At 41.5% G+C, this 19,008-nt stretch overlaps 1 protein-coding gene across 4 annotated transcripts in view; it reads left to right on the forward strand.

The window, feature by feature from the left end:
- The window catches only part of THAP6 (THAP domain containing 6), a 28,284-nt gene extending 23,206 nt beyond the window's left edge, over positions 1 to 5,078 (forward strand). For all 4 annotated transcript variants that reach the window (XM_070791593.1, XM_019962930.2, XM_019962933.2 and 1 more), the window contains one exon: positions 1,969 to 5,078. In XM_070791593.1, the coding sequence (XP_070647694.1) occupies positions 1,969 to 2,223 (255 nt within the window). In that variant the 3' untranslated portion in view covers positions 2,224 to 5,078. The remainder of the gene's footprint in view (positions 1 to 1,968) is intronic.
- The last annotated feature ends 13,930 nt before the right edge of the window (positions 5,079 to 19,008 follow it).

Here is a 19,008-nt window from a genome sequence, read left to right on the forward strand (position 1 = left end):
GACTCTTAGCGACCCCATGGACTGCAGCCTACCAGGCTCCTCCATCCATGGGATTTGCCAGGCAAGAGTACTGGAGTGGGGTGCCATCATTCTCTTTAATATATTTTTCACCTCACACATAATAATTTTTAAGTCCAGGTGTCCTATTTGATTCTTTTTTATGTCTTTCACGTCTCTGCTTAACTTTCTAACATATATGATACAGATTAAATAATTTCATTAATTTCCTTGTCTACTGATTCTAACATTTGTTAGTTCTGGGTTGGTTTCTATGGATTGGTTTCTCTGTTATTGTGGCTCATATTTTCTGCTGTTTTGCATGCCTGGTAAAATTTTGTGTGCCACTTACTATGGATTTTACTTCACTGGATGCTGGATATTTTTGTGTCCTATATGCTTGAGCTTTGTTATGAGGTGTAGTTATTTGGAAACAATTTGGTCCTTTCAGGTTTTGCCTTTTTTAGGCAGGACCAGAACAGTGCTCAGTCTCAGGCTATTTGTTCTCCACCACTGAGGCAAGACTCTTCTGTGTACTCTGCTCAGTTCCCCATGAATCTGGTCTGGCTGGTGGGAGTAAAATCTGAGCTCAGGGTACTCCTGATCTTTTCTGGCCACTCTTTCCTCAGCCTTGAGCAGTTCCCTACACACATACTCTGATCTTACTCAGGGCCATACTTGACAGGGAGCTTCTGAAGATCTCCAGGTTCTTCTCTCTCCTATTGATACTTTGTTCTGTGAACTGTAGCCACCTTGGTCTCCCCAAGTACTTTGCACTACCTCCTCAACTCTGACTAACCAGCTCTGCCTGGGTTTCCTCTCCTTGCACTGACGCCTAGAACTCTCTCAAGGCAGTAAGTTGGGCAGTCATAAGGCTCATCTCTTTGTTTCCCATCTCAATCTCTGCCTTCCTTGCCTGATGTCCTTATGTGCAAAACATTTTTATACCTTTTGGCTGTGTGTTGAGGTCTTACTGCATCTACTCATTGCCACACATGGGCTTTCTCTAGTTGCAGTGAGCAGGGGCTACTTGATTGCAGTGCACTGGCCTCACTGGTGGCATCTCTCTTGTTGCAGAACACGCGCTCTAGGGCACTTGGGCTTCAGTAGCTGCAGCACTCAGACTCAGTAGTTGTGGCTTGCAGGCCCTAGAGCGCAGGCTCGGTGGTTGTGACACACAGGCTTAGTTGCTCCACAGCATGTGAAGTCTTCCTGGTCTTCTGCCTTAGCAAGCAGATAGCCTTTTACCACCAGGGAAGTCCTGGGTTTCTTTTGTCAATCCAGCCTCTTATTTCATCTTGGCTGAAAGCAAAGTCATTTTCACTAATTTTCACAAAGCTGAAAGCAAAGTCATTTTCACTAATTTTAAGTAACAGCTTTTCAAAATTATGTCAGTGGTGTTTTTGAATGAAAAAAGTATACCCAACAAATATACCATAACCAAAATAAGTACTGAGTGCTTAAATTATCTCTTTATATATCCAAGACCAGAGTCCTCTCTAAATCCATAACACCCAGCCTGAGGACCTGCTTCAGTGCTTTCCTGTCATCCCTTATAAAGTGAAATATTCATCAAATAAAGCAATTCCGTTAAAAGGTTAAAAATGTAAGTTTTTTGGATAGGTAAAACTTAAACTTAGCAGCCCACACTTAGGGACCAAAACTGTTATGGTCACGTGAGTGTCATGCTGTTTGTTCATAAGCAGATGCCTACCTCCAGGTGAGAAGTGCCTTCCACCCCTAGGATTCTGCCCTCCTTGTGTATGCCAGACCTTAGACAAACAAAGATGGGGACTCTAGGCACCTGAAACATCCCCGTCCTCTCCCTGTGGTCTTTGAACAACTCTTAGTATCACCAACTTAAAAATGTTCTCTAAGCATAGTATTCGGAGAAATAACTGAGGCCTAGTTATAACTTTTTATCTAACTGCTTGTCTGTCTGGTTTAATAACTTGGTGTTTATGTTTTCAGGAACATAGCTACAGTGTGATGGACAGCCCAAAGAAACTTAAGCATAAATTAGATCATGTGATCAGTGAGCTAGAGGATACCAAGAAAAGTCTGCAGAATGTTCTAAACCGAGAAAAACGTTTCCAAAAATCATTGAGGAAGACAATCAGGGAATTAAAGGATGAATGTCTCATCAGTCAAGAAACAGCAAAAAGACTGGAAGCTTTCTGTTGGGACTGGTGTCAGGAGAGCATAGAACAAGACTATATTTCATGAAATAATTTCATGTTATGTTCTACTTAAAATTGGTAAAATTGATACTGGCTTTTAAGGAAATAATTCTCATTTACCATCATTAAATAATGTCCATCATTCCATCATTTAGAGTGCCCTTTGGGTCCTCTGCAACCTCATGCATTAGAGTTATTATCCAAAGGCTTTTTTTAAAAGATACACAAAATTTTGTGCTAGTTATCATGTTTTGGAGTAACTTGTGAGAGTTATGTTTTTATAGGCCTAAACTATATGGGCTTCCCTGCTGGCTCAGAGGTGAAGAATCTACCCACATTGCAGGAGACCTGGGTTCAATCCCTGGATTGGGAAGATCCCCTGGAGAAGGAAATGGCAACCCACTCCAGTATTCCTGCCCAGAAAATTCCATGGACAGAGGAGCCTGGAGGGCTACAGTTCACGGGATCACAAAGAATCAGACATGACCGAACAGTGAACACTTTTAGACCTAAACTAGTACCACATCACTATTTTAAAATGTTAAGAGATCAAGAAAATTCTGTAGGACTAAGGAAATGATTTTAGATCAGCTACATTAAGCTCTAGTAGTCGAAAGTGGACACTTAAGCAGCATCAGATTTTTGGCTTCAAAGGAGTATCTTTGCTTATAATACATGTCCATCTAGAATCCAAATCAAGGTGCTTTTATTATCAATAACACTAAAAGATGTTTTTACAAGGCATCCCATGGTAGTAACCTTGAGAACAACATAAGGTGCAGATCTTTTGGCCTTTAAGGTTGTTCAGAGCCAAGTTAAGAAGACCCCTGATGAGGTCTTATTTTTTCAATACAGTACATCATTTCTCCTCACTAGGAGCACTTTGATGTAAACCAGCATCGCTTTAACACATTTTTAAAGAGGATCATAAATCTGATTTTTAAATGGTTACTGACAGTTCTTCTGAACATTTTGTTTCATGACTGTTATTTCATCATAAAGGTATATCTCCAAAATCTGAATGCCAGTAGTAACTGGATACTTTTAATGTTGTTTTGTATTTTACAGAAAGTAGTATTACTAACATTTTTTTAAGGTACAAAATACAGAAAAAAACATTAAAAATAATGATGTGGCTCTTCTAGTTAAAATAGGAATTAAAAAGAGGGTTATAATATTTTCCTTTAATTAGGAGACAAGATTGCTCTCCAAGATTTCATTTAGAGAAATAGATAAGCAACAATTTTAGAATAGCTTCTTACTGAATTTACAGATGAATAACTTTTAGTTATTTTCTGACTGATCCAAGAGTCAGAAATTTAAGTTTATCTCCTGATTTCTTAGTAAAAACAACTGAAATTAGTCATAAATACTGTGCATTAGAATAAAAAGTACTAGCCCCAAAGCAAGTTCTACTTTGAAGCATATGTATATACGTAAACTCCATTCATATGTGTGTGCTATAATAGTTAGAATTTGAATATCAGTTATTTCAATATGTTAACTAGAAATGAACTGCATTTTGTGTTAAAATGTTCATTATAATTTTATTTGTGTTACATTAATATCAGTAAGGATACAGTCGCTTGAATTTTTTATATTCAAGAAATATATAATGCATGTTATATTTTTATGTAAGATTCCAAACCTTCCCACTAAATGGGATTTTACCCACATTTGAAAGATTAGCATTATGCTAAGAAATCACTGAGGTGCTATCTTTTTACTACCTTTAAAGTATTCTTTAGCTACCCATTATTTATTTGAGTTATTTAATTGTGCATTCATGGTGGACATGCTAATAGAAGTTTGGTATGATCTTAGGTTTTTAAAGTCAGTGGGCAATGGAGAAAAATAAAAGGATAGATCCAAACACTGCATCCAAATTCTAGATCTCTCCTGGCTGCTTAAAATAAATCAAGCCCAGTAGACCTTTCCGAGAATCAGTTCCCAGTTTCTGCCACTATCATCACAGTTACCACAGTCACTTTTATTACTGGTATTCCGTGTTCATAGTGAACTAAGATTTTGTCTTCTTTTTCACTGGTCTCACTGTCATTGAGAAAGAGTGAGCTGTGGGCAAAGTATTGCTATCGTCAAGAATCCGGAGCTGCCCATTTGCCCTTATGGAGAAAGGATTACCAGTAGAAATGTGACATAACTAGAGTCCTCCCCACCTACCATCCAGGCAAATGCCTGAACGTGTACATACCTCAGTTCCCTATAGCTCAGATATAAAGAATCTGCCTTCAGTGCAGGAGACCTGGGTTCAATCCCTGGGTCAGGAAGATCCCCTGGAGAAGGAAATGGCAACCCACTCCAGTATTCTTGCCCAGAGAATCCCATGGACAGAGGAGCCTGGTGGGCTATAGTCCATGAGATCGCGAAGAGTCAGACACGACTGAGCAACTAACACACACACACACTGTTCCCAGAGATTCCAGCTTAGCCTGAGGACGAGCCGTCCTGTGCAAAACAGAACCAGGCACCCCTCACCCCCATCCAGAGGATCCTTAAGCAGCCAAGGTCAACCTAAGGGTTTCACTTTGCTTTCAAGCTTACAATAGCCTCTGGATCCTGGAGCAAACCATTACACCAGTTCAACCTCAGCACCAAATCAGGTACAGTGGACTTGATACAGTGTTTTTCTCATATCAAGTTCAAACCTCTGGAAATAGACTTTGGTTGCTAAAAGATAATCACAGTTATACCATTGTCATTAATTTGAGAAAAGATGAAATTATTAATATTTATATATATTTAGTCTTAATAAAAAGATAAAAGAAATAATTGAGAGTAAAGAATCCATTATGTATTTGAAAAATAAAATATTTTTTCTAGTAATGTGCTCTATATTGGTTTTATACACTCAGTTCAATAAAATGAACAGCAAAAAATCAAGAGTATGTATACAGTGGTTTTGCTTTCATTTCGCCTGCATTTTTCCCTCCACCAATAACTGCTGTCTTTTAGAGTCTGCTAGATTAGGTAACCCAGGTGGCAGGCCTGCTTCCACCACAGTATGCATCTGCCATAGACCCCTTTCAGCCCTCTCCTTTCAGCCTCACTCAAAACTGGCAGCCTTCATGTTACCAGCAAGGGCAGTATTCTTAGATTTGAAATGTGCTACCATCAGAACCTAGAGATGCTTATTAAGCATCGTGCTTCCTTATTCCTAGTGGGGGGCTTCCCTGGTGGCTCAGACAGTAAAGCGTCTGCCTACAATGCGGGAGACCGGTGTTCAATCCCTGGGTTGGGAAGATCTGGAGAAGGAAATGGCAACCCACTCCAGTATTCTTACCTGGAAAATCCCATGGACGGGAGAATCTGGTAGGCTATAGTCCATGGGATCACAAAGAGTTGGACACGACTGAGCGACTTCACTTCACTTCCCTGGTGGCTCAGCTGTTAAGGAATCCACCTGCAATATGGGAGACCTGGGTTCAGTCCCTGGGTTGGAAGATCTGGAGAAGGGAACAGCCAATATTCTTCCCTGGAGAATCCCATGGACAGAGGAGCCTGGCAGGCTACAGTCCATGGGGTCGCAAAGAGTCAGACAAAACTGAGCAATTTTCACATTCACATTTCACATTCATAGTGGGAGATAGAAGTTGTACTACTAAATTTGTCTTTTATTCAGAGGGGATGGTCTAGCGTGCCCCTGGTCACTGGACTCCTCCCCCACTCCGCCTCAGATTTTCCTTGTGTGGTTTAGTTGGCTAAATCATGTCTGACTCTTTGCGACCCCGTGGACTGCAGCATGCCAGGCTTCCCTGTCCATCACCAACTCCCAGCAAGCTCAAACTCATGTCCATCAAGTCGGTGATGCCATCCAACCATCTCATCCTCAGTCATCCCCTTCTCCTCCTGCCTTTCCCAGCATCGGGGTTTTTTCCAATGAGTCAGTTCTTAGCATCAGGTGGCTAAAGTATTGGAGCTTCAGCTTCAGCATCAGTCCTTCCAAAGAATATCCAGGACTGATTTCCTTTAGGATTGACTGGTTTGATATCCTTGCAGTCCAAGGGACTCAAGAGTTTTCTCCAACACCACAGTTCAAAAGCATCGATTCTTTGGCACTCAGCTTTCTTTATGGTCCAACTCTCACATCCATACATGACTACTGGAAAAATCATAGCTTTGTCTGTACTGACCTTTGTCAGTAAAGTAATTTCTCTGCTTTTTAATATGCTGTGTAAGCTGGTCATAGCTTAGCAAGAGTCTTTTAATTTCATGGCTGCAGTCACCATCTGCAGTGATTTGGAGCCCTCAAAAATAAAGTCTGTCACTGTTTCCATTGTTTCCCCATCTATTTGCCACAAAGTGATGGGACTAGATGCCATGATCTTAGTTTTCTGAATGTCGAGTTTTAAGCCAGCTTTTTCACTCTCCTCTTTCACTTTCATCAAGAGGCTGTTTGGTTCCCCTTCACTTTCTGCCATAGGGTGGTGTCACCTGCATATCTGAGGTTGATATTTCTCCCAGCAATGTTGATTCCAGCTTGTGCTTCATCCAGCCTGACATTTTCTCCTGGCAATGTTGATTCCAGGTTTTACTTCATCCAGTCCTGCATTTCACATGACGTACTCTGCATATAAGTTAAATAAACAGGGTGACAGTATACAGTTTTGATGTACTCTTTTCCCAGTTTGGAACCAGTTCACTGTTTCATGTTCAGTTCTAACTGTTGCTTCTTGACCTGTATACAGGTTTCACGGGAGGCAGGTAAGGTGGTCTGGTATTCCCATCCTGTTAAGAATTTTCCACAGTTTGTCATGATCCACACAGTCAAAGGCTTTGGCATAGTCAGTAACAGAGAAGTAGATGTGTTCTGGTGTGGTAGACCCCTGAATTTCATGAGTTTCATCTCACCCTCTAGAGCATACTTTATCAAGTCTTCAGATTTACTAGTCACAGCTTGCTCATCCCATTTGATTAACATAATCTGTCAATATAGTGATTTTCTATAGAATGTCTACATGGTCTGGGTCTCTTTCAATTAGAGGCAAGAGAGTTATAACCTAGGCTGTTAATGTTGCTTTTTGTTAGTTCCATGTTAATATGATCTGTTTTCTGATCCTGTTTGTGTGTGTGTCTTTTTAGTAGGGATGGTAAAGCAGGCACCCAGCTGATCACTGGGTCGCCTACCGTGCACCCAGAGCCATGTTAATCGACTCTAGCAAGATGTCACAGCTGGCACTCGGCCATTGTCAGGCCTACTCCTTGGTTGAATTTGCTTTAGTCCTCTGTCATCCTGCAGCCTCTGTCTAAATTTTGCAGGAGCCAGAGTGGTGAATTAAATGGAGATAAAATGGGAGCCACTTCTCCTACATCCTGTAAGATCTGTAAAAGTTTTACCAACCCCACCCACAAATCAGAAGCCAAGGGGTCTGAAAAAAGGGATTAACATAACAGGCCTGAGACTGCTATCCTTAGAAAGGCCTGACTGTAGAATTGACTCTCGGCTAGCATCTGGGAATTTGGATTTCAGAAGGATTTCCATCATTCCCTAACTGATAAGAAGGCCTCTCTGTGCCTTAAGAGTTTGTAGATACAATGTGGTTTATGAAGAACACCTGCTTTCCTTCTGGGAGTCTGGAATTTGACAATGTTTTAGGCAAAGAGTGCCCATATAACCAGCCTCCAGTAAACCTTATACACTGAATCTTTCATGAGCTTCCCTAGTAGAGTTTCATACATGTTGTCACAATTCCATGCTACACTGAAATGACTCTTAGAGGCTTACACCTGATTACCTCCAGACTTTGCTTCCTCAAACTTCTTTTCACCACACTTCTAACACTCAGGAGAAACAACGATGCCCACACTCCCACATCCCTTACCTTCCTCCCAGCTGTACTTCCAATCACAGAAGTATACCCGATGCAAAGCAGAAGCTGGAAGAGATGAAATTGGCAGAAGAAAACATTGGATCAGGACCAAGGAACCCAGGAGCAGTAGCCAGATACAACCTGTAATAAGAACCGCATGGGGGTCCATAACGAGCACCAGTAACAGCAGTTTAAGAGGAAATGCTGAGAACTTAGCACAATCAACACGTATTTTTCAAGTTTCAGGAACTGAATGCCAGAAAATACACTAGACCCTAGATAACCAATAGAGAAAACACCAGTTCCTGTCCTCAAGGTTAGAGACTAGTAGGAAGTTCCAAAAGCAATAATCTGAGAATGCCAAGGAGTGTATTTCAGGAGAGTGGGCTCCCTGGTGCCTTTCTCCTCACTGTGCACTGCTTTATTATTAATAGTAGATGCACATGTGCAATAGAATTCATACCACAGTATCTTAAAGTTTAAGTGTTTGAGTCTCGGTCTCCTTCATTTAATATTTACTTCAGCTGGTGGCTCAGCTGCTAAAGAATCTGCCTGCAACACGGGAGACCTGGGTTGGATCCCTGGGTTAGGAAGATCCCCTGGAGAATAGAACGTCTACCCACTCCAGTATTCTGGCCTGGTGAATTCCATGGGCTGTGTAGTCCATGGGGCCGCAAAGAGTCAGACATGACTGAGTTACTTTCACGTTCACTTTTTAGGCACATAAAGAAATTTATAGACTAGCAAATTTAACATCATAACCCATTGAGTGTGCTGCTTTCAAAGCCCCATACAGTATTGTAAGGGATGCAAAAATGACAAGGTGAAGGCATACGCAGCCTACAGGGATGCACACGTATATGATGCAAACAGAAGTAAGCAAGGTGGCAGGACCGTGGCAATTAAAGTAGGTGACTATGAAATGTATGGAGCCTCCAAGCTCCAAAATGGAACTCAAGTGTGTCGATGTAGACACTTTTAAAGTTCTGTCACAGGACTGGGACTCTATTAGCAGCGTCCTCAGATGTAAGAGTAGGAGACCAAACCACCTGGGGAGAATCAAATAGACCCAGGTTCAAGTCTCAAGCCTGCCGGTTTACAACATATGGGACCTGGGCCAAGTTACCGAACCTCTATGAGCATTCACAAAGTGGACCGTATACCTTCCTCATCAATATAATTGATGAGAATTATATTTAACTGGTTGTAAAACATAGACCATACAATGAGCTTTCCATGCATTGTTTTTCTTTCTTTAAATCCTATGGCAAGATAATGGGGAAAGGAGATAAGAACAGGAAGAAGGGCAGAGCACAAGAGGGGAGAAATGCTCTTGATAGGGAATAAGAGGAGTACAAGCAGCAGTGGCCAGGTGATCTATTTGTGCCTTAAACAAACCTTCCCTCTCTGTGGCAGCTCAAGGACGAGCAAGGAACATCGTCCCACTGAAAGTCAGGAAAATTTTATTTAATCACATCCTCCCATGTCAACTCTGAAAAATCACTTAATCCATCTTAGGTATGTCTCATTCACTCATTCATTCATTCATTCCATTTCATAAAGCACTTGAGACAGTGCTACTCATCAAGTGGTTCAGAGACCAGTGTCCAAGTAAAGGAGTTCACATAAGAAAAGAAGTCAACTACATCGCCAAGCCCACTATTTAGTCAACATATTTTCATAGTGAGATTTTCTCCATGAATAAAGCAATGTGTTTTAGGATATATTTGTTTTTTGGCCAGAGCATGCGAGATCTTTGTTCCCCAACCAGGGATTGATCCATACCCCTTGCCTTGGGAGCATGGAGTCCCACTGGACCACCAGGGAAGTCCCACTGAAACTACGTGTTGATCTACATTCTAGGACGAGCACCTCATCTCACTCTGACCTGGCTACTTTGAGTTAGCACTGTCTCATAGTATCTGGTCACTTACTAAATAGATACTTTGATTAGCAAGGTGAAAAGACAGCCTTCAGAATGGGAGAAAATAATAGCAAATGAAGCAACTGACAAACAACTAATCTCAAAAATATACAAGCAACTCCTGCAGCTCAATTCCAGAAAAATAAACGACCCAATCAAAAAATGGGCCAAAGAACTAAATAGACATTTCTCCAAAGAAGACATACAGATGGCTAACAAACACATGAAAAGATGCTCAACATCACTCATTATCAGAGAAATGCAAATCGAAACCTCTATGAGGTACCATTACACACCAGTCAGAATGGCTGCGATCCAAAAGTCTACAAGCAATAATTGCTGGAGAGGGTGTGGAGAAAAGGGAACCCTCTTACACTGTTGGTGGGAATGCAAACTAGTACAGCCACTATGGAGAACAGTGTGGAGATTTCTTAAAAAACTGGAAATAGAACTGCCTTATGATCCAGCAATCCCACTGCTGGGCATACACACTGAGGAAACCAGAAGGGAAAGAGACATGTGTACCCCAATGTTCATCGCAGCACTGTTTATAATAGCCAGGACATGGAAGCAACCTAGATGTCCACCAGCAGATGAATGGATAAGAAAGCTATGGTGCATATACACAATGGAGTATTACTCAGCCATTAAAAAGAATACATTTGAATCAGTTCTAATGAGGTGGATGAAACTGGAGCCTATTATACAGAGTGAAGTAAGCCAGAAAGAAAAACACCAATACAGTATACTAACGCATATATATGGAATTTAGAAAGATGGTAACAATAACCCTGTATATGAGACAGCAAAAGAGACACTGATGTATAGAACAGTCTTATGGACTCTGTGGGAGAGGGAGAGGGTGGGAAGATTTGGGAGAATGGCATTGAAACATGTATAATATCATGTATGAAACGAGGCGCCAGTCCAGGTTCGATGCACGATACTGGATGCTTGGGGCTGGTGCACTGGGACGACCCAGAGGGATGGTATGGGGAGGGAGGAGGGAGGAGGGTTCAGGATGGGGAGCACATGTATACCTGTGGCAGATTCATTTCGATATTTGGCAAAACCAATACAATATTGTAAAGTTTAAAAATAAAATTAATTTAAAAAATAAAATAAATAAAAACAGGTGAAATATAAATTTAAAAAAAAAAAAAAGGAAAGCTAAATAGATACTTTGAACTTAACCATGGCTCCATGGCTCCACAGAGTCCCCAACAGATTTGTGTCAGATAATAAATTTCCCAAATCCTTGTAGTAGAGCTTGTGCTGTTGAAAAAAAATACATAAGATCACATCTGCCTCGGCAAATCTAGGTCTCATGCTTTTTAAAACGGACATGTTTTATTAAACAGAGATAGTGAAGCATACTCTGTTAGTGCAGGACACTAACCACAAATACTGGAAATGAGCACCTTGTGGAGACGGGCACCAGCTGCAGACTTGCCAGCAAAGTGTACTCAACATACAATTTAAGTAGAAGCAAAAGGTATCAGTGCTTATAAAAGAGGTAGACTTTATAATGGTACACAAAGTGTTGCCAGCCTATACAGCTGAAAGGAACTACCTCTGAAATCCTGAGCATTTAAAAAAAATGTTTTGGCTGCAACTCTCTCTCTGACACTTGTGGGTAGGTCTTAAGAGTATTGAGATGTACGTTTCACCTTTCTGTGGCCTTCACCATTATCTGGATATATCCTTGTTGAAAGGATACGAAATGATGTTAGCCAGCAATAAAATGTGGCTATCCAAAGGATCCAGCCCACAAAGTGCCATAGGGACCAGAAAACTAGAATGAAATGAAGATAAATTCTACAATTTAAACCTAAAAACAATTTCAGCAAGCTACTTTTAAATGTACCTTACGGCAAATGCACTCTGCATGCGCCCTATGGGAGGATTGTTTATAAGAGCACAAAATGGAAACGAATTCAAATTCCATCAGGCAGAGAATCGATAAATAAAACTATGGTGCACCCATACAAGGCAATAGTAAGCAACAATTCAAAAGAAAGAGATCCATCTATATGAATTGGCATGTGAAGAAAAGACATTTAAGTGAAAAAGAAATAATTTAGAACGCAACTCAAAATATTATCCCATTTATAAAAAAATTTTTAAACCCACATGCAAAACAATTTTTGAGTGTGTGTGTGTGTGTAAATACATAGAAAAAGGAATAGAAGGATATGTGGCAAATTGTTAAAAAGTGGTTAATTATTGGACTTCCCTGGTGGTCCAGTGGTTAAGAATCACCTTCCAATGCAGGGTACATGAGTTCCATCCCTGGTCAGGGAACTAAGATCCCACATGCCGCAACTAGAGAGAAGCCCACACCCTGCAGCAAAGAGCCTGAGGGCCGCAACTAAGACCCAATGCAGCCTAAACAAGTAAATAAAATGTTTAAAGTGGCTGGTTCTATACAGAAGGAAGAAAATATTTCCAGTAGAGTAGAGGGAGCGGGAAAAGAAAGAAGGTGTGGGGAGAAGGAGAGAGAGAAAGGAGAGGGAAGGAAAGAACAAGTTTTAACAGCATTCTACAAATTTAAATCAAAGCCATGCCATTTCTGAAAAAACTAGTAGCTGCTTGTCACCATTACCCTCATCATCTCCTGGAGACATTGGTGAATGTTAAGATACAAGTCTTAAAGTATTACCATTTCCTGTAATTCCTGAATATTTCAAAGAACTCTCTCAAACCCCTGCCAGCTTAACTACTGCAGTTTATAGAAACCATTGTCTGGGTAAGTATGATGACAAGATTTTAATTAGCTTGCCTATGACTAGCCACCTAGCAGAAACCTAAAGAAAACCGCCTTCATTCCCTGTTGAGAACCTTCCCATTCAGCTTTCCAACTGACTCAATACCTCAGAAAATTAAAAAACAGAAGTTCAAAGTACTGCTGTGTGAGAGGTATTGCACACGCTCACAAGTCACAATTTTCATAAATCCTCATGTTCTGCCTTTTCTTAGTTTTGTTTCAGATATCCAGGTTCTAGAAGAAACGTTTGTCTGAAACAGAAAGTTATTATTTTTTCAAGAGTAATTATAGTTGATATTTACATAGCCCCAATTTCCACTGAAAGTGTTTAAATGGCATTAACTCATTTAAACTCACAACAACCCTGTGAGGTATGCACTATTATTATTCTCATTTTATAGAGGAGAAAATTAAAGTTGGGTAATTTGCCCCTTGGTCTTACAGCTTGTATAATGATACATATTCTCACAAAGAGATACATTGTTATCAACCCCAATCTACAACCCAGAGATTTCAATTCACTAAATACTGAATTGCTCACTGAAAACACCTAAAGGCCAGACTTCACTCCTGAATGGAAATTCAGGAGCTCAAACTGGGGCAGTTTAAGGTTGAAGGATAAAATCTATACGCACCCTGTGTCTGAAGCTGGGGAAAGCCCATAGTGACTCATCACCGCAACCTGGATCTGTCTGATGCTACTGCCAGGCATAAACAGGGCGGCTGAGCACACAGGATGAAGTCACCTGACCGCATTCGTAGCCAAGACACTCAGGTATCCACAGCTTCCACCTGCGGGGAAGTCTGTCTAGTCACCCGGCTTCTCTCAGCTCTCAGGAAGAACGCATGGAATGATAAAAAGAATCATCTTAATTTCTTCAAAGGCCTTACCTTACCCAACCACTGGAACTGACATAGTTTTCTACTCCCTATTTCTATAGTTTGTAAGCACATACAAGAATATAAAAATTAATAGCTCTTCTTTCCATTTAACAAGCAACACTAGACTAGAATCTTTATTCTCTATGCGATTTGCTACCGTTAAGACTGTGCTGGTAATACTTTAGAATCAATCTTACCATACCGCATGCAGTGCACTGGGTATGGCCGCAGGTATAGCTGGATCCAGGGGGTCAAATGATGTCAGAATCTGCTCTCTCTCCAATCGGTTTTATTGAGCAGACTCTCTTTGTGTAGGTATGTCTCTCCCCAACTTCAAGTCCAAAGGCAAAATTTATGTGCCTCTTTTCCAGTCACTTATACAAAAGTTCCAGGATTGGCTTTGACTGGGCCCCAGTTGATTTGGCTTGAGTCAAATGCCCAACCCTAAACCAATTTCTGTGGCCATAGAAAAGCAATGTGATTTGCAAGTGTAGGATACAGACAATCCTGAAGCCAGGGAACTTAGGCTAATCAGTAGCACTGGGCCAGATGTTGGGCAGGGCAGGCAAAAGATAACAGCAGTGGAACTCAGAGCAGTGTTGTCTCTGAGAGGTGTGAATAGTGGGGATGTGGCTTCAGAGTGGAGGTTTTAGTAAATCTTTTCATGTACTTTGTCTACCAGGATAAGGCAGGAAGGTGTAGGAGTATTTTGGTCCTTATGACAGTGGTAGATAAAGATACCTTTAAATGCACAATTTGGTTAACTGGGAAACATACAGAATCATTTCATCATTCTATTTGACCTAGAAATTAGATTCTGTTTCTGATCTTGTGACAGACTGGTTTTCCAGCTCATCGTGGGCCAGATTCATTCACATTCATTCATCCATATGTTCATGCATTCATGCAGGCCAGAAGAATCCACTAAGAGTCTGCCATGTAGGAAGCACTGGGGTCACCCTGAAATCAATGGTACCCTAGAAGGGGAATCTCCGAAAGAGCATCCAACCCCTTCTCTCCCTATCAGCTGTCATTCTCCCCACCAGCCTTGCAAAGTAGGTCCATGGGGCTCTGACATCATAAACCCAAATACACCCCTCACCCAGCTTAAATCATTATTAAACATGGACAATCTTGCTTCATCTATACTCCCACTCCCCATCCTCTGATTATTTTGAAGTAAATCCCAGACAACATACAACCTGTAAATATTTCAGCAACTATCTCTGAATCCATCTTTATCTTTTTGTTAAAATCATTTATCACTATCATATTTGCAATAATTACTTAATATCATCAAATATCCAGTCAGTGTTTACATTTCCCCAGTAGTATTTTCTTTAACAATTTGTTTATTTGAAGCAGGACCCAAATAAGGTCCAAATGTTGTAACTGTTTATGTGTCTTAAATCTCTTTTAATCTGTAAGTTCTCCCTCTACCTCTTTTTATTTATTTAAGCCTTGAAAAAAAAATTACGTTAACAACCAGCTTTTGTCCTACAGTGCATGCCTGAATTTTCAGGATACTTTCACAGAGCCTTTATAACAGTAAGCTGACAACCAGGGGGTCAGAGTCCACCTAGCACAGCGATTAGAGCATGAATTCCAGAGCCTAACTGCCTGTGTTCATATCAAGGCTCTGCCACTTAATAGTCACATGAACTGACCTCTCTGTGCCTCAATTTCCTCATCTTTAAGTGGGGTTCACAATAGTACCTTCCTCATTGGGTTATTTTGAGAATTAAATGGCTTGATGTATGCACAATAATTAGAATAGTGGTGCACAGAACACAGCAAATGATACATTATACAGATGAAACTGAGTCAGTCAGGCTGACAGGTCCAAGGCCTCACAGCTAATGGGTGGCAAGGCAGAGACTAGCACCCTGATTTATCCCACTGGCTTGATACTGTTTCAGACCATTGATAAATGAAAGCTCTCACGGGGTGGGCATCACTCCGCCCCTGGCCAGGATGTTACTGCCTTTCTGTTGTTAAATCACTGGGATGACTTTAGGAAACTTCTCCAGGTCTCATCTCAGTCTCCAGATCCGCAAAGTGGTGGAGATGGAGATAAATCTCAGGTGCCTGCAATCCCTTTTAGGAGAAATCCCAGCAGAAGACGCCCTTAGCAAGCCTAGCAGGAGAGTCATACAGTCTGCTCCACGTTGGCGCCAACCACAGAAGCCTATAGATTCCCGAAAGGAGTGTGATCCACCCCCAGGCCTCCAGGAAATGAGCCTCGCAGCGCTAACCGCTACTCCCTCAGCCTGACTCAGGGGGCAGGCCGGTACCCATCACTCTCCCCAGGTTATCCGTAATCCTGACTCACGGCGGCCCTGATGGCAGCTTCCCGGCTTATTCACACGGCCAGGTAAGGGGAACGCCTCCTCCAGACAGCTTCAGCGGTTTCTGCAGCAGGAAACCAGCCTCGCTGGACGTCTGTCGCGCCTTTGGTTACCTAAGGCCTGGCAGCAAAACAGGGACTTCATCTCATCAGGACTGCGGAGGTGAGTGAAGCTAGGTGCTGCTGATCATCCACAAGCAGTCGTGCTGGGGTCCTTGAGCATGTGATAGGCGGCTCTGCAGAGTGCCCCTCAAAGCCGCAGACGGACATCCAGCAGTTCTCAACTTGTAGGGTCTGAACAACAACATGCAAATAAAGACCAGCAGTAAAGATATGTTAGAGGGACTTCCTGGTTGGTCCAGCTGCTAAAACTCCCCACTCCCAATGCAGGCCACCTGGGTTAGATTCCTGGTCAGGGAACTAGATCCCACAGGCCGCAACTAAGATCCAGCGTAGGGCTTCCCTGGTAGCTCTCTGAAAAAGAATCTGCCTGCTAATGAAGGAAACACGGGTTTGATCCCTGGTCCTGGAAGATCCCACATACGATGGAGCAACTAAGCCCATGTGCCACAACCACCGTGCTCTAGAGGTTGGGAGTTGAAATTCTGGAGCCTGGGCACCCTAGAGCCTGTGGTTGCCAACAAGAAGAAGCCACTGCAATGAGAAACCGGCACAGCATAACTGGAGAGTAGACCCCTACAACTAGAGAAAAGCCCACAGGCAGCAAGGAAGACCTAGCACAGCCAAAAATAAATCATTTTTTTTTAAAGACCCTGCTCAGCCAAATAAATAAATAATAAAAGTTTGTTTAAAAGATATGTTAGGATTTTCTGTCAAATAAAAATTCGATGAGGGACTTCCCAGGCAGTCCAGTGGTTAAGACTCCATGCTTCCAAGGCAGGAGGCATGGGTTCCATCCTTGGTCAGGGAACTAAGATCCTGCATGCTGCTCAGTGCAGCCAAAAAAAAAAGAATTGTGTGAAACTTTAAACATTTTTGTTCCTTTTGAAGTTTTATTTCTTTACTTCATAAACTTCAGGACAACAAATGCAAACAGAAAAAAAAATTCTATTACCATTTTGCTTTTGTTACTTACTTTCATCAACATTTCAAATGAAAGGTCATCAGAAATCCAATACAAAAAGAAAGAGGAACAGAATAAATAATACAAATGTCCATCATACAAAATATTTGGCTAAATAGTTTGCAGTAAATCCATAAAACACAACACTGGCAGTAGTTACAGAGAGTACGTGGATCTAATTTTATTGGCATGGCAATGTGATTCTAATACAGAATACAAAGTATTAATAGTCTACGTAATACACACCCATTGGCGCAAAGCTATGGGTGTCTCTGCTTTGCAGCCCCCAGTGCTTTTTTTATCTTAACACTCAAACCTTTTCCTGTCATTCCTTAATTAATATTTAATGTCCCTGCCAGACTAGACACTCCATGAGAGCAGGAACTCCATCTTTAGCCCAAGCACCTATACCAGCCCGAGACGTGGCACAGGACATGTGGTCAACAGAACCGAACCGTGGAATCTCAGGAACTAAGCTTGTCCCTGCTTCCTTTCCAAATTGCTGATGCATTGTTGACTTAACCATCTATTTCTAGAATTTTTGCCTAGGATTATCATCAAGTCTGTGGAATTTACCATTCTTCTAGTTGGTGAGTGTTTGCATTCTTATTCACTTTGGTTCTCAGTTTGCACAGTCTCTCTCATTAGATTGCCAGCCTTTTGAAGCCAGGGACTGTGCTCTGTTTTGTTCTTTCTGCAATGGCCAGGAAAATGTTCTGCTCAACCATTTGGTCTTTGAGCTATCGAATGAGTTGGCAAGTATAAGCTCCTAAGAGAACAAAGAATTGAAGTCACTGTAATTTAGCTGCAATCACAACTCCCTTTCTTTTTTTTTTTTTCACTTTTGTATTTTTATTCTTGTTACACCTTTTATTTAATATTCGTTTGCAGAGCCAGTGTGGGCAGGAAGAGGGGAGACAGGCTTTGGATTCACACCAACTTAAAAATCTCAGCTCTGCCACCCCTCAGTGGTGCAACTTTGGATACATTGCTTGAGTACTTCTCTGGGCCCTGGTTTCCTTGTAGGTAAAATGAAGATGATAACATTTGCCTCGCGGGCCTCGCGGATTATGGACATTCAGTTATACAATGCAAGCTACAGGCTTAGCACAGTGCCTGACACATAATAGATGCTCAATAAACGTTATCAATATCTATATTGACACAGTAGAAGACGGTCTCTTAGCCAGTTCAGCAGCTTAAAGGAGGCTTCCAGTCCTTATACAGAGCAGTCTGGTGGGTGCCCGCAGCATGTTGAACATTTGAAACCGGAAGCTTCTCTGTAGCGCCTTCATGTACGTCTGCTCCAACTACCTGAGTTGTTTTTGTCTCCAAACCTGTTCTGTGTTGTCCTCAAACCTCTTTATCCCAGCTGAACTTGTCCTTGTAATTGAGTGATTTTTTAACTAATTAATTAATTTGGGATGGGCTGGGGAGGTGGGTTCAGGACGGGGGACACAGGTACACCCATGGCTGATTCATGTCAATGTATGGCAAAAACCACCACAATAGTCTTAAGCAACTAGCCTCCAATTAAAAACAACTCCCTTTCTTGTGCCGGGCACTGTGGTTGGAGCTCTGTGTCAATTACCTTTCATTCATCACAACAATCCTCAGAGGGAAATACTACAAGCCCCATTTTACCCCTGAGGCTTCAAGTCACCCACCTAGTAAGAAAAAGAATCAGGGCTGGAGCCAGTTTTTCCTGACTCTGAAGTCCATACCTTTTTTAACCTTTATTTTATTCAAGTATAGTTTATTTACAATGTGTTAATTTCTACTGTACAGCAAAGTGACTCAATTATACGCCTATATACATCATTTTTCATATTCTTTTCCATAATGGTTTATCACGGGATAGTGAACATAGTTCCCTGTGCTACACAGTAGGACCTTGTTGTTTATCCATTCTCTAGATAAGTTTGTATCTGCTAATCCCAAACTCCCAACCCACCTCTCCCCCTATGCCCCACATCCCCTTGGCAACCACAGATGTGTT

Source organism: Bos indicus, chromosome 6 (genome assembly GCF_029378745.1).
Source record: "Bos indicus isolate NIAB-ARS_2022 breed Sahiwal x Tharparkar chromosome 6, NIAB-ARS_B.indTharparkar_mat_pri_1.0, whole genome shotgun sequence".
NCBI lineage: Eukaryota > Metazoa > Chordata > Mammalia > Artiodactyla > Bovidae > Bos > Bos indicus.